This window comes from Harpia harpyja, chromosome 15 (genome assembly GCF_026419915.1).
Source record: "Harpia harpyja isolate bHarHar1 chromosome 15, bHarHar1 primary haplotype, whole genome shotgun sequence".
Taxonomy (NCBI): domain Eukaryota; kingdom Metazoa; phylum Chordata; class Aves; order Accipitriformes; family Accipitridae; genus Harpia; species Harpia harpyja.
This window is the reverse complement of record NC_068954.1, coordinates 22491657-22508514: the sequence shown is the minus strand read 5'-3', so window position 1 is coordinate 22508514 and position 16858 is coordinate 22491657. Positions and strand designations below refer to the sequence as shown.

At 41.3% G+C, this 16858-nt stretch overlaps 1 protein-coding gene across 8 annotated transcripts in view; it reads right to left on the bottom strand.

Moving 5' to 3' along the window:
* Window positions 1-8930: 8930 nt before the first annotated feature.
* The window catches only part of FBXO25 (F-box protein 25), a 36790-nt gene continuing 28862 nt past the window's right edge, over window positions 8931-16858 (bottom strand). For 6 of the 8 annotated variants that reach the window (XM_052809307.1, XM_052809303.1, XM_052809302.1 and 3 more), the window contains 2 exons: window positions 12943-12969; window positions 8931-10195 (listed from right to left, as the gene is read on the bottom strand). In XM_052809307.1, the coding sequence (XP_052665267.1) occupies window positions 10106-10195; window positions 12943-12969 (117 nt within the window). In that variant the 3' untranslated portion in view covers window positions 8931-10105. The remainder of the gene's footprint in view (window positions 10196-12942; window positions 12970-16858) is intronic. The other 2 variants (XM_052809304.1, XM_052809310.1) reach the window with 1 other exon arrangement.

Below are 16858 nucleotides of genomic sequence, written 5' to 3'. Positions count from 1 at the left end.
ATGTTTCTTATCAGAGTGTGCGAACTAGCTGAAACAGAAGATTTTATTCATACAAGTTACATTCTTAAGGGAAAAAAAATCTGTATCGAGATGCCTCTGACTATACCCAGGTAGGTCAGGCGCACATCTGGGCGGATGAAAGGGAGTGGAGGGACCTGCATTTCCAGACCGTGGGTAGACAAGGACCCTGCCAAACTTTGAGCATAGCTGTTCCCACAGCACAGGTGAATTTGGCCTGGCATCTGTCTGAATTTCCAAAACTTTTTGAAATGCTTGTTAATATATATGAATGTCAGATGACAAAACTGTAGGCCCTATCTTTGTACAGTCTGAAAAGAACATGAATGTGCATGTTATTTAGCTGTTTCTTGCATATCTAAACTGTTCTTATTGATTATTTTTTTCCCCCGAGTGCCTGCTAGTTGGTTTCTGATATATCTGGAAAATGAAACCAGCACTATGAAGACAAAAAACAATTTCCTAAAAGGCTTAGTCACTGGTGATAGTTTGCAAAGGTGTGTATCATCAGATGTCTGTGTCTCTCAAAGATTTCTTGTAGTGTGACTGCTTTGTACCATACAAGACAGCGAATCAGACAGATAGGCAAAGAATCCAGTTTAGAAATTGAGAGAGTTGCATTTATTTTAAGTGCAGCCAGCGTAATAGCGGAGAAAAATGCTGCTTCTACAGTTACAAAGTAATAGAGTATGAAAACAATTAGAAAATAGGGCTATAAATAACAGAAGGCTATATGAAATATAGTAAACAAAGTGTAAGGAGAAGATGGTTTTTTCATATGATACTTACCAACTCTTATCACTGGTACTGAATAAAGAAATACCTGCTCTGTATTTGGGAAGAAAATTTTCCTCTTCTGTGTCTATTATTTACTAAAAGATGCAAGAAAGTGACTGTATTCTTTTCGAGTCCATAATAATCTGTTAAAAGCTTGGCTGCCACTTAAATTTTTATGCTCTTGAGACCCACATAACTCTAGTGAAAGCTTCATAACACATTTTGAACTGCGAGTTTGCTATTGGAAAAGAAAAAGCATTACTCTGCAGAGAAGAACGCACAGCTGTATTTTGTAAGACTCGTTTGTCCAATATAATCATGTGATATTTTGCTTTCTAGTTGCTCTAACCCCTTGTACTGAGAAGACTAACTGAACAGTAGAGTTTAAATAATTTTTCAGAGAATTGGCTGGTTTAATTATTTGAGGTTGTATAGTAAAACAGCTCAGAGTTGGTACAGAACCGTTCCTTTAAGTTAGCAATGTCTTCTGGCCCTTCTTATCTTGTACCTCTTTCCTTGAAACCCCCAAATGCTGTTGTCTTGAACATCTTGTTTGTCCAGGAGTCTCGTGATTCTCCACAAGATTACACTGCTAAATGCTTCTGGTACTGGAGAGACAGAGAAAATAATGTGGTGCGTGTGTTTGTGCTGGAGAAAGGACGGGAGACTCATGTATCCAGAGTCCAAGTACTCTACTTGGTATATTACTATATTTTTGCTGCTAAAGCTTTCTTATGTGCAGTATAATTAATAATTCTTTGCTTTGTTTTATTTTTGCACTTGTCCCCCGTTAGCTTTTTTTTGGGTCACATATGCAAAGGCATCCCCTCTGATGACATAAAGAGCTAATCTTTGCTGTTTCTCTTGTGACGGACACCCACTTCTAGGCAGACTTGCCTTCAGTTTAACGCCTGTAAAGAGTTCATCTTTTGAACATTTGGACAGAAACTTGGCAACCAACGTTTCACAGGACAAACAAAGGAAAACAAGTCAAGCATCATTTCCCATTAGGAAGTAAACTATTGTTTGATAGGATGGAGCACAAGATTCCCAGAAGTCATACTACAGATAACCCTATGTGCAGCATTACTGTATATTGAAAATTAGGGACTTAATGAAATACATACTCGCTCTCTTTTTCGTTCTATAAACTCACACGTCTCCTGAAGCGCGTTAACCTGTCTACTTAGCGTGGCTGTCACGCTGCTGCCTGCAAGAGAGCACGTGCATGTCGAACCAAACCGTTGTGGCCAAGGTGGACGGGCTGTTGGCAGCTTAAGCTGCAGTGGGAGATCCGAGCTCCTGACCTGTGCAGTGAGAACTGGCCGCACTGGGGACAGGGGGGAGGTTTTCAGGACAAGTGAAGAGGCAGATGTTCTGGCATCGAGGAATGAAGCACAGTATAAAGAGAAGTAAGAAGTCCAGAACATCTGAGAATGTTCCTAGGGGGGGTTGTATTAATATTTACTATTAGGCCAGGGGTTTAGTGGTAGAGAATCAGAACTAACACACAGCTAGTCCTCTTTCCTAGTGTTTTTTCTTGGCTGTCCTATTCAAGAACAGGATTTTTGGCTGTGGTGAGCAATTGGAAAGAATGTCCCCTGTGCACAGGTACAAAATGAGGGTTTTGGATGCCTTTAATTGGTGCTCTGTAACTCACAGCAACACTTCTCCAGATCTATTCCATACTACTAGGCCTATAAGTTAGACTTAATGGATCAAAAAGGTAGGTGAGTGCAGGTGGTAGAAGACTGTACCTTGAAATGTAGGATTAGTAGAAGGCATATGGTCAGCTTGCAGCAAGAACTTAAGTGGTGGCGGGATTAAACTATTGAAGTTTTAGCTGAACTAAACAGCTCCATCCAGTATCCTGCTTCTTCAAATACTGTACTTTCAGCCTCCTCTCCTTCCCTGCTCTCTTACCAGATTCCTGAGATCTCTGAGAGTGTTCTGTAGCCTTCTGTCTCTTCCCTGACATCCCTGATGACTTCCCATTAGCGTCAGGATATTTTTTTTTTTTCCCCTCTTAGTGGATGAATTACATGCTAGAGGTTGATTTTTTTGTTGTTGTTTTATTGCCTCTAAGCCTGTGAATCTGGAAATTTATGAAGCATCACTTGGAACTTGCCCGTTTTGGAATGGGTGAGACCGTGGTTCGAGCGCTCTGCGCCTGGCTTCTGCCTCCGGCCCCAGGAACACTGTTTCGAGCAAACCGGAGCTGCGCAGAGGGTCCTCACAGACTTACTGGTGGGGCCAGATCCTCAACGTCGTGTGCGAGAGCCTCCTCGGCAGAAGCGTGTGAGGCGGGTGGCCTGGTGTTGCTTCCCGCGGCTATGATGCACGTACCTGCCGTGGGTCGAAGGCATCCCACAGCCTTCATCGGGGCGGAGGCTGGGTCGCAGGCCTGTTGGGAGCGCACCAGCCGCTGGTGTTTTGGGTTGGCGCGGCTCTCCGCCTCACTTGCGTTAAAGTTGTGGCGTTTGATGTCAGGTGGCTGACTAGGCAGTGGAGCAACACCTTCCTGGTTAGTGGTGGTCTTGCTCTTGCCGAGTGACCGTTTAAACACTGTTGTGCTTCAGTGTAAGAGGAGGGGAAGGGTTGCAGATGAAGGCACAGGATCAGGCCACGCACCGTGCAGCTGAATAAGGGAAAATAGCAGAGTTACGGGCTGGGACATGCTACTGCAGGAGCTCCTGCATCCTAGTCAAGCACGTCTAGTTTTAGGGACTTAGGAAAATACTGCCAAAGTATTGCTTTTATAAATTAGCCAAGTTCTAAAGGGATACTCTCGAGTTAAGAGGAGGACTACAGGTTTACAGCTTTAAAAGTCCCCAGTAGGAAAATATCTAAAATAACTGCTGTGTCTGAGAGAATAACGGGGGAGAAACATGGAGGAGAGGTGCTCCAAGCATGCAGAACTTTGTTCCGTAATCTAAGCATTATGTGGGAATGACAACTGACTTTAGCAAATGAATTATTCTTCCGTTATTATTTTGTTAAAAATACTATAGAAAAACAGCATTCAAGTGGAAAGAGCATATAAAAATTAAATAAGTAAATTTACAATTAAGTGGTGGCTGTTTGTGCATGCCTTGAAAATTGCTAGAAAGGCTTTCAGCTGAAGGCGCAATGACGAGGTACCCATAAAGTGCAACAAATATAAAGCTGAACGTGTGTTATTCCTATTTGTAGAAGAACATACACATGAACCTGCAGGAGATAAGCATTACCAGCGTGTCTGAAAGGCAGTGGGATGGGTCTGTGTGTTGCAGAGAGAACAGCCCATGGGAATCGAAAGAAAAGAAACCCAGCTTTAGTGGCACTCTCACCTCTGCCACGTTCTGAATCCACTTATCTGTCATGTCCTTGGGTACAGACATTATAAGCTTTGAAGGTAACCTTCATCCTACTGAACTTTGCAGGAGTTGGGAGTTATGTTCCAGTGTCTTTTAAGGGGTTGGACCTGAGCCTTGCAGCCAAAAGCATAGAAACAGTGCAAAGAAATAGCATAATCAGCTAATACTTCAATATTCCGAGCTGTAATTTAACAACTGTTTCCAAACATTTGATATCGTTTGCTTTATTTAATGTTGGTACCCTTGTGTTGAATTGGCAACCTTAACTGGATATTGAGCATCTAGCCTTACTCCGATGCCTAACAGACGGAAGGAAAGAATTTCTCTTCATCAGGACCACTTACTGGGAAAACAGAGGCCGGACTGTAGTCCCCTCTCCTAGCGACACGTCCCGGGGTACGTACGCTTGGTCATACGATGCCACACAGCTAGGCGGCTGCTGCCCGCGTTTGGCTGTGATGCTTTGACCCTTTCTTAGGTGAGTACCTGAACATGTAGCCCCATGACTAAATACTGACTGAGGGCTAGACAAAATTAATTATTATATAGGGGTGGAGTAGGTTCAGCTGAAAAGACTGAGGAAGAATGGTTCCATGAAAATTACCCCTAGAAATAATTTATCATTTTGGTTGGATCAGCAGCTTGAACTGACTGGCTGACTCTGCATCAATGCCTGCCATGGCACAGGGGAGAGGAGAGTGAATGTGACATGGGATACAACACAATCTCAAATGTAGCTTTTGGGACAGGGAGTCCCCCAAATTCATGTTTTAACTGTGAAGATTTGGGGTGAAATGGGGCCTCTGATGGACTTCAAAGTGAAAGAGGTGAGCTCTCCTTAGCTTTTCAAAGTAAGAGTGCAGGTGACAAGCTCCCAGAAGATTCATATGCTTGACCTTGCTGGAGGTAAGTCTCGCTCTCCCTCTGGTCAAAAGTTAAGCACCTGAGGCCATTTTCAGTATGCTGCTTGACTTCGTGTCCTGTTTCTCTCTAGCCATTGCAGAGTGACTTCTTAGGCACTTTCCCCGTGTCTTCTGTAAGAAGCTGTGAAGTATGTGGTTTGTTAAATTTGGGTTATGGGACTTCTAGGTATCAGATGCTGAAGTACCTATGACCAATTTTGTGAAGTTTGAAGGTTTTAGATGAAATCAGCTTCTGGTGCAATTGACTTCAAGTGATAAGGCTTAAGAAATATGTACGCTGTGTCTTGCTCTGTGTACATATGCATATATATGACAAGACTTAAGAGATTGAGAGCAATAACATAAATGCAAAATTAATAAATTCCTCCTCTTATTTATTGCCCCCTTTCGCTACAAGTGTCTGAATTACTTTCATGCTTATTATTGGCTCAAAAATACACTCACATACAAGACTATTTAGTTAATACAATTCTTTCTTGGCTAATGATGGAGCTGTAAATATGCTAATTTATGCACCAGGCAAATCCAAACCATTGTGCTGCTATTCTCCATTCTACCCTCTCCTTTCTGCTAGCCTGCATTGCTTCTGCCTTCTAGGCTACTAAATGCCACTAGTCTTTTAATCCTGTTCCTAGTGGATATCTCCATTTAGCTAGGTTTTTTCTCACATTTCAGCTTCTTCCTTCTCCAAAAGTGAGGACTTCCCAGGGATGGGGAGCCGGGGAAAGGAAAAGAGCAGGGTTCTGCTCCTCAGCTTTTTCCAGATAAGAACCTCAGTCCTGTCTGACATCCAAATAGAAAGGCTCGCTCAGTGCTCTGTGAACAGGTCCATGTCTACTGTCTTTACAGTTGGAGTGTCTTTTCCCAGAAACAGGAGTACAAAACTGTTGGGAGAGAATGTAATGCAACAGGTCTGGAGTCTGACACAGGTTTTGGAGATAATGACTGGGGGAGGGGTAGGTGTTGCGGAGGTGGAAGGAAGATCCTATTTTTCAAAATAATTGTAATTTCAAGCTCCTTGTGGACTGTGGCAGAGAGTATCTTGATTGCCTTTGAATCAGTGTTGCTTGTCACAACTAGAATTCAGTAAAACACAAATCACCTGAGATTGTGAAGTGATCTTGTAGGGACCACATTAGGACATGGTTTCCTACCACTGCCACTGCAAAATCTGTATATAAACAGATCCAGGTCTTGGGACAAAAGCTGTGGAGCAAAAGAAACCTGTAGAGATTTGGTACACATTTCAAGGCACGCTTTCTGCTTTAGGAGAGACCACCTGCCTTTCTTTGCATAGGACAGCCAGCACACAGGAGGCCAAGTGGAGGTTTTACTTTAAGGCACAACCCTTCCCATGGGTTACAACACTTCAGGTTACATGAGTAAGTAAGTGCTGGTGTAAGGGGCAATGAGATTAATTCAGGTTGTCAAAATGCTCTTTAGTACAGGTGAGGTATTAATGAGATGATTGTTATTCTGAAGGTGAAATCTTCTCCCCTCTCCCTCTCATGAAGAGATTTTAAAAAAACACCACACCGCAAACCCTATTGATCAAAATCACTGCCGCCTTTTAGCTTTTTGCTTAGGTGACACAATTAAAATCTATCTTCTTACGCATCTAGTAGCTTCATACCATGTAGTCACTTTTAATCATGCTCTGCTATTATTTGCCTCATTTCAGAAATATATTCACTAAATACTTAACTAGCTTGTGAAACTACTCCCAAAGCTCAGTTTTGCCAAGTGTTAAAAGCTTATAATGCTGCTCATGACAGTGTGATTCTGCACTCAACATCTTTAAGGTATAAAAAAAAAATCGTAATAGCTCTGCACTAAAATGCTTCTCGGGGCATGTGTGCATGTCTCTCCCCTCCACCCCCCTTTTGTTTTTTTAACCTGGAAGAAAGGTTTAAAAAAACCACCTTGCTGGCTTTTGGACCTGGGGGTCCTGGCGGACACCAGGTTGAACACGAGCCAACCAATGTGCCCTTGTTACAAATAAGGTTAATGGTATTCTGGGCTGCATCAGGGGGAATGCTGCCCCTCAGCACTGGTAAGGCCTCATCTGGAGTGCTGGGTCCAGTTCTGGGCTCCCCAGTACAAGAGAGACATGGACATGCTGGAGGGGGTCTGGTGAAAGGCCACGAAGGTGATGAAGGGACAGGAGTGTCTCTCCTGTGAGGAAACACTGAGAGAGCTGGGACTGCTCAGCCTGGAGAAGAGAAGGCTCAGGGGGAATCTCATAAATACCTGAAGGTATATAAATATGTCTATAAATACCTGAAGGGAGGGTGGAAAGAAGACAGAGCCAGGCTCTTTTCATTTGTGCCCAGTGGCAGGACCAGAGGCAGTGGGCACAAACTGAAATGCAGGAGCTGCCGTCTGAATGTCAGGAAACACTTTTTGTTACTGTGAGGGTGACCCAGCACTGGCATAGGTTGCCCAGAGAGGTTGTGGAGCCTCCATCCTTGGAGATACTCAAAAGCCATCTGGACATGGTCCTGGACAACTGGCTCTCGGTGGCCCTGCTTGAGCAGGGAGGTCCCTGCAGAGGTCCCACCCTCAACCATTCTTGTGATTGCAGAATGAAGCCTCTGGAATACAAGACTACAAGCTAGGGCCCTGCTTCTTCTCGTCTTAACTACTGCCTCCCACTGGTCTGAGGTGAGCCTCGTTACCCTTACTGGCCTACACAGGAAAATGTCTCAGAAATGATCCTTCAGCCTGTCAAAGGCTTTTTTCTACACAAGAAAGAGCAAAACAGCAAGTGGTGAAAGGGAAAGGAAGATTAAGCCTGACTCCTGTCACCTGACATTTGTAAGAGAACTGAAAATTATTAGTTATTACAGGTACTGATCTTTCCAAACCTTTTTTTAACTTCTTACAAGCTATTTTAAGTCACCTCCCTCCCTCAATTTAGAGGCCAGGGGAGGTCCCTCTCAGCTCTCTTAATACCCTTCCCTGATTCTCACATTATTTGCATCTTCAGTAATGGGCAGCTTCCTAGGTAATGGTGTGTCCCCTTAAGAGCTTGCATTCTGTCTGCAGGAGGGATGGTTCCTTGCAGTCCCTGATCACAAGACCTTCAGTCAGCATGATGGGTGAAGAGCTCAGCACAGTATTAAACCAAATGCTGACTTTAGAACTTTTTTTTAAAGCTCTCAAGCAGGTAGCATCCTTGTAGATATTTACACGAAGTTTCATGAAGGACAGCAAAACTGTAACCATGTTAAAGGATTAATTAATGGATGCCAGCCATCACCAACTACTGTCAAGGTTACCTAGATCACATAGCTATGTGACCCTAGGAAAGCAAGCCTGCAACCATTACATTAGTTAAATAAATGGGGTGCAAATCATTGCTAAAGAAGAGCTGCTGGCTCCTCAACAAATCCAGTGGCTACAGCAGTGCTTGGGCTGGGAAAGTGAGGCTTGCAGCAGTGTTCTGAATGAACAGGAATAAGAATGGATGTCATTAGCTCCACACCTGATCACTACCATAGCCATAGCAGACACCTTAATTGAAAGGCAGACAAAACCCCATAAAACCCTGCACTGAAAAACCCACCTATCAGTAAATTCAATGGATGATGTTGGTATATCACTGAAATTTAAGTTAAAGCAAATAAAAGTATCTCCTGAGGAAATAAACATTCTCCTCTTCTTGTGCAGCCTATTAACAGTCCAGCTATCCTATTAAAAAAAAGTGCTAATACAACCAATTATTGAAAAGTAATGTCACTTGGAGTGCTTGTACACTTCTCATTCTATTACCAATTACTACAGAGAACAGGTTATAGAAAGATCTTATAAAATTCAAACTGATTCATCTCTATGTACAAGAGACTTCTAGGAATAATAGATAAAAAACATGATTTATTACACTGTACAAAACTAGATTCAGAACAAGCAAGTGCAGAATATAGTACATGATTTATTTTTTTCTGTACTTTACATATTATTTGTTAAACTTCATTGACAAACCCAGAGCTTCCCTAATTTTTCCTTTACCTGCCTAAGCCAAGCAATGAATTTTGGTCTACAGGATAAAAGAAAATAGCTTCCTGGAGAATTTATCATCTGATTAACTTGGCAGAAAGTGCTTCAGCTCAGACTTTCAGTGTTTCCCATAACTTGTAAAGACTTGTCAAGTTAGAACCTCAGTTGGTAGTACAACATCCTGCCACAGTACCAGTCTAGAAAAAAGCAATGCCATTCTCATTAAGTTTCAATAATGTCTTCTTCTTAGAAGATGAATTAATCCAGTTGCATTTGTAGACATACCAAACAGTATAAGTGAAGGCTGTAGCTACCATTAAAAAAAAAAAAAAAAATTACTTTCCAGTAGCCCCAGATCTGTCTATTGAGTTATGCAGGATGTGCTGAGATAGGTTATATGTTTAATAAAGTCCTTAAGAAAAATAAATATTTTTGTATAATGTGTTGTACAAACATTGGTTGATTTCCTTCATTCATAGCTTCAACAACAGATAAAACCACAGCTATATTTAATTCACTAGCTCACAATGATTAATGCCACCTTGGTAACTGATGTATTAAGAGTCCAATAGAATATTGGCCTATTCTTTATAATAGTGCAAATTACATGGAGGTGTTTTGAAAACAGTGGCTTAAAGAAAGAAGGATTAACAAAAAAACCCTCCTTTGGTCCCTGTAAGAGTAGTTTAACTCTTCCATAAAATTTTCAAAACTCCCCCACATAATTTTAACCAACTATTAAGGTGTCAAAAGAATGGATTTAAAGTTGAGATTAAAATGGTCTTTCTTGGACTTAAAAAGAAGTCCACTGCAGATTTCCTGACAAAGAAATGTTCTTGATGTGCCTCCTTCTCCTCAGCTCTTTTCTGCACAAGAACAATACACTAAATAGACCTGTCTGATAATTTCTCCCATATCTCTTTTGTTTAAACTACAACAAAACATTAAATATATTGCACAAAAAGCATAACATATCCTGCCTGACTCTTCACAAAAATGGCCACAAACACAGGAGAACAGCTACTGAACATCTCAAAATTTGAAGAGATCAATGAAATGCTGAGGAGATACTGGCATGAGACAGGTGTTTGGATCACTGGCTGTGCAGGGGTGTCCTGTATCCTGCAAAATGAAGGAGAAAAAAAAGTAAGTTGTCTTTCCATACCCACAATCTAGTTCCACCCCCAATTAAAAAAAAAAAATGCAAAAAATCATATATAGGCACATGCAACTACTTCCACTGTAAACAAACTGATAAGAACTTGCTCTAAAAATTCACCATATTTTTCTTTAACTGTTTTAGACTTAAGTTGTGAAGAAAATAGGCCTTGCCAGTTTGACTGTGGTAGTGCAGGGTAGTTTCAATTTCAGAAAAAAACCCTTTCTCCTCCTACCAGAAAGAGACCCGAGTCAGAGCTCTTGAAAAAAAGTTTCATATCTGTTATTATTTTTTTCATAAGTGTAGTTAAAAAAAAAAAAAAAAGCAACTGCTTTGTTGAACATAACTTATCTGTTTAATGAAAATCTGAAATCAACTACTACTTCAGGGGGGAAAATGAGCTCCTTGCTTTCAAAGTGAAGGGGAGGAGATACTTCCCCAAAAAACCTGAACAGCATGTTTGAAGTCCCAGTCATAAAAGTTTTTCTACCGTGCTTGTTTTTCTTTTTCCCCCAACATCTTTTTCTCCTTTCTCACTCCTTCCTTCTCCCCTCCTGAAAGCATTGCCTTGAAACAAAAGTTAGCACCCAGGCAAGTTAGGAACATGGAAGATGGACAGGATGGAAAGGCTTTGTCATTACAAATTCACTAAGCCTGCAGTGCTTTCTTTAATATTACAGAAACCTGGACTCAGCACAACTGTCTGATTATTTAAGATTCAAATTAGAACTTCAGTTTTGCACCTTATTAGAATCTTACAAAGGAAGGAAATGCTACAGGTGTAATGAGAGGAAGGTCCCAGACAGTTCAATGGTGAGGTTAAACACCTTGATCAATAATGTTGTAAGGCTCAGAAACCGTCCTCCCCAGGTTTTAAGGGGTTCCTCTCCCTTTTCCACCAGTGTTGATGAATTCAACATGTGGGGCAAGAAAACTAGAGTAAATACATGGTAAAGAGATCACAGACCACTGCAGTCTTCATTTCTTTCATTTCCATAGGACATGAAGTTACATGCAATTCAGTTAATAGAAGGAAAGAATCCGTAAGTGAAATTTTTTTCTCACTTGGAAGCTTACATAAGGAAAGTGTTGTCAAAGATGCCACATTCCCATCCAAAGTCTTTGCAACACCAAATTGCACTAGGTGAAACACATTCTAAATACTACTCAGCTTTTCCAATGAAAATAGTTACTCTATAGATACATTATCTGTATTTTTCCATTAAGTCTATAGATGACTACATTAAAATATCATGTGGTATCACCACCTCATCCTCCCATTTTTTTTAATAATTGCTTTAACATCACCTGAGAACCAGTTGTTACATTCATGACACAGGGGAAAAACAAAAAGAGAGAACAGACAAATAGATTAGATCCCAGATAAAACTGCCTATTTGGGGAAGTTGCAGATGAGAAAGAACAGAAGACTAAGACCAGAAGTGTTAAACCTAACTTCTTCATCTTGAGATGACATCTGCAAGGAAGAGATACACCACAGCAGAAAACACTCTCAAAAGTAGTTGCTAATGAACTATCATCTTCTCTACCCATTGCCATGTCAATGTCATGTCATTACCTTCCTAGTTTCCAGGAAAAAACACCATCACAATTAGGATTCTGGGAAAGAAGCTAGGGTTTAGCCCCTTTTAGTTCTTATTTATACTCCTAAATATTTTAAGACAGAATTTGTAACATGCTATCTATCTGCTTTGCTTTGCACATCATCATAAAAACGCTTTTGAAAGCTCTGCTCAGTCAGGTCCAATAAAAATCTCAGTAAGATCAGTTCTTGGGGTTTTTAGTTATTAAAAACAACAGAAACAGCAATTTTACAGTGGAAAAAAGTGATGAGGACTGAAAACAAGAATCATAACTTTCCTGTAATTATAAGTATTCTTCCTTCTAAGAAAAATGTATTTCCCTTGAAATTACATTTAATAAATAGTGTTCAATTCATATTGATTGTCAATGTATCCACTTAAAAGCTAAACCAGAATTCTTTTAAATTAACAAGAGAATTCACCAGGAGGAGTGTTTACTGGCAAATGTAGTTGTTTTCCTCCTCAAATTTTATCATAGCTGGACATTAAGAAGCTCCCATAACAACTTTGGAGCTACAGTCCTTTTCTGTATAATTATTTCCACCATTTCTTCATTCGGAAAGCAACTTCATAATTGCCTCTCCCCACTCTCCCAAGTCATATGCAGCCTGTTTTGGGAATTTCTTTTCAGAGAGACTCTTTCATAAAAGTATGTATGACTACAGCATTCCAAGTGGAGTAAAATCAGTTTTAGTACCTTTGCATTACAGAAAGTTATCTGAGGTTCATGTCACTCTCTTCAGATTTAAGTACCGAATTAAATACATCAGGGAGTGCAGAGAAACCTATTTCTTAGCAAAATCTGGCTGATCTCACTGACACCATGCACCTAGGTTCATTAGAAGTTGAATTATGGTCCCTAGTTTAAATGACGTTAACAGGGAATATGGCAATAATAAAAAACAAATCTGACGAAAAACTGAGATGAAAAGTCACGATTACCTTATCTAATAGGGAAACAAGAAACAAAGTATTCCTGCTGCTAAGTTGATGTGGGGAAACAAAATCAAAACAGAGAGTATCAAACAATTAGAAACAAACACATTATTCACTTTGACATTACAGAACAGTCAGCAATAAAAACAGATGAGACACACAGGAAATACCTTGAGTAACAAAGCAAGGTGGTAGTCCTTTGAAATCATGAAGAAGGAAGCAGGAAGAAGAGCCGTAAAGTAAAAGAAGCAGAGTTAAGGTTTATTGAAGCTAAGGTTCATATGCCATTTAGAAAAACAGTCTTTTATTCTTGTGGCAGATCACAAGCAGCTGGAGAACTAAAACCAGCACAAGCCCCAAGAAGACTAAAACCAAGTGTGAAGCATATCACTTATGCAAAACAATTACACTATTTTACATAAGGCCTGGATACTGAAAGAAGAAAAGGTATTTCAACTTCTGTGGCCATCTCTGGGATAACTGAAATGTACTACTGAATAAGCTAAGAAAATAAAAGAACTGCTCACAGTTGCAATGATACCTAGTGGAACAGAAGAAATAGTATACACAAAAAAGCATTCAGAGAGGCATCAGTCAATAATTAGTTTGCCATGACTTTTACACTACTGAAATTATGTATTTTTCTCGCTTTCATCATGGACAAATCCTTTACCAAGTCACTTCTGAAAGATAGTAATTCAATATTTAAGAGTTTCTTATAATCATTCCCTCCTTTAACACAGAAGAGTACAAGACGTTCTATTATATCACTGTACCTCCTACAATGAATTTAGGAGTCTACTTCTTATTGTATTTAATATTACTATGGTCACAGGTTTTCAACAAATACAGGAATACAAATGCCGCTTCCTGAAAAGCTCTTAAAGACTTGTTAAAAGTAACATTAAGATAGCATACTGTAAAGTGGAAACTTTCCCTACTTCAGCTGTTTGCTCATTCATTCAGTAGCCATCAGTCCCTTCTTTTACAAGGCCTTCTTTAAAAGGACACCAAATGCAGGACTGAAAGAATTTCCTGTGTGCAGCCCTCTCACAATTACATTATATTATCAATTTCATAAACTGATGAAAATTCATAGAATCATAGAATGGTTTGGGTTAGAATGGACCTTTAAAGGTAATCTACTCCAACCCTTAGCTTAAATAATTTCCCTAAGTAGTCCCATGTTTATTCATCCCTTCTCTGTCTCTCAGAAGAATTTATGGAGAGTAGTCACATTCCTTTTTAGCTTTAACACAGCTAAGTTAAATTAACCTCTGCTAGTCTTCTTCATGCCCTGATCACTTAAGTACTTTTTCCTCTGCAACTATTCCAGTGTTTTGATTTGTTCTTGAATGAGGGGAGGAAAAAAAAAAGGTGCAATACCAAGAAGTGTTCAGCTCACTTCCTGAAGTTCTTCTGAATGCCTTTGAAAGCAAAAGCTGCCCAATTTTTGAAGTGTACTATTAAAAGAAGAAACTAATTTTTTACATATTATAAACTATCTGAAGAATCCAGTGCTTCCATTTGTTTCAAGATTCAAACACTTGCTACTTTTCTCTGTAAGTAACTGTGATTTCTCTTTTAAATTTTGGTTTTGGTGGGCTTTGGTTTTTTTTTTTTTTTGCTATATGCCCAATGGAATTACGTGTAAAAGCTTCAGTTGAGAACAAAAATCTAAACATTATAGATACAATTATATGTCAACCACTCATATACGTATTTAATTTAATAACCTGTCTAATCAAGTATGATACTGAAGCTTGAATGAATTGTCAAAGCCTGATAACAGTTCTTTCTGATTAAGAAATATTCTCACCTAGCACAGAATTTTTCAGAATTTTCACAGAACTAATAAATTACCTCCTGTCCCACAGCCCCCTGCTTTCCTTCTCATCTCTCTTTAGAAAGCTTGGGAAAGGATATAGATACAAGTGCCTGAAAAAGCAGAGCTGTTTTTCCTCCCATATAACTCAGAGTGACTAGCACTACTTTACTCACATTGCCCTGTGAACAGGACTGTTTTTCAGACCAATGATTAACCTCTTAGCATCCCTGCTCATACGGGTGCCAGTTGTGCAGAAATCAATTTGCTGAACAATCTATTTCAGCCTGATCAAACATTTATTTTAAGACAGAGACAAGGCTTAGATTCCAAGACCTAGAGAAGGAAAACTGCAATGCAGGCTCACAGAATAATCAGGTTGAGAGGCGCCTAAGGAGGTCTCTAATCCAGCCTTCTGCTCAAAGCAGGGTAAACTCTAAATCTGGCCACTATCATAAGGGACAACAAAAAAATGTTTTTACAAATATGTTAACAGTAAAAAGAATCCCAAGGAGAATATCTATCCTTTAATGGATACAGAAGGGAACGTAGCAACCAGTGATGAGGAAAAGGCCGAGGTACTTAATGCCTTCTTTGCCTCAGTCTTTAATAGTGAGTCCAGTCATCCTCAGGGTACTCCACCCCATGAGCTGGAAGGTAAGGATGAAGAGCAGAACATACCCCCCTTAATCCAGGAGGAATTAGTTAGGGACCTGCTACGCCATCTGGACACTCACAAATCTATGGGACCCGATGGGATCCATCCAAGAGTACTGAGGGAACTGGCAGAGGTCCTTGCCAAGCCACTCTCTATCATCTGTCAGCGTTCCTGGTCAACAGGGGAGGTCCCAGAGGACTGGAGGCTTGCCAATGTGACTCCCATTTATAAGAAGGGTCGGAGGGAGGATCCGGGGAACTACAGGCCTGTCAGCCTGACCTTGGTACCGGGGAAGATTATGGAACGGTTTGTCTTGAGAGCACTCACATGGCAACTCCAGGATAAGAGGGGGATCAGGCCCAGTCAGCATGGGTTTACGAAAGGCAGGTCCTGCTTGACCAACCTGATCTCCTTCTATGACCAGGTGACCCGCCTAGTGGATGAGAGAAAGGCTGTCGATGTTATTTTCCTAGACTTCAGCAAGGCCTTTGACACTGTCTCTCATGGCATACTCCTTGAGAAGCTGGCGTCTCGTGGCCTGGACAAGTGCACTATTCACTGGGTGAAAAACTGGCTGGATGGCCGAGCCCAGAGGGTTGTGGTGAATGGGGTGAAACCCAGTTGGCGGCGGGTCACGAGTGGTGTTCCCCAGGGCTCGGTGTTGGGCCCTGTTCTGTTTAATATCTTTATTGATGATTTGGATGAGGGGATTGAGTGCACCCTCAGCAAGTTTCCAGACGACACCAAGTTGGGAGGCAGGGTCGATCTGCTTGAGGGTAGGGAGGCTCTACAGAGAGATCTGGACAGGCTGGATCGATGGGCTGAGGCCAATCGTATGAAGTTCAACAAGGCCAAGTGCCGGGTCCTGCACTTTGGTCACGGCAACCCCATGCAGCGCTACAGGCTTGGGGAAGAGTGGCTGGAAAGCTGCCCGGCAGAGAAAGACCTGGGTGTGCTGGTTGACAGCCGGCTGAATATGAGCCAGCAGTGTGCCCAGGTGGCCAAGAAGGCCAATGGCATCCTGGCCTGTATCAGGAACAGTGTGGCCAGCAGGAACAGGGAGGTGGTTGTTCCCCTGTACTTGGCACTGGTGAGGCCACACCTCGAGTGCTGTGTTCAGTTTTGGGCCCCTCACTACAGGAAAGACATGGAGGTGCTGGAGCGTGTCCAGAGAAGGGCAACCAAGTTGGTGAGGGGCCTTGAGCACAAGTCTTATGAGGAGCGGCTGAGGGATCTGGAGTTGTTCAGTCTAGAGAAGAGGAGGTTGAGGGGAGACCTTATCGCTCTCTACAACTACCTGAAAGGGGATTGTAGTGAGGTGGGTGCTGGTCTCTTCTGTCGGGTGTCTGGAGATAGGACAAGAGGAAATGGCCTCAAGTTGAGGCAAGGGAGATTTAGGTTAGATATTAGGAAAAATTTTTTTACTGAGAGGGTTGTCAAACATTGGAATGGGCTGCCCAGGGAAGTGGTTGATTCACCATCCCTGGAGGTATTCAAAAAGCGAGTGGACAGGGTACTCCAGGGCATGGTTTAGGGGGCATGGTTAATGGTTGGACTCGATGATCTTGAAGGTCTTTTCCAACCGAAATGATTCTATGATTCT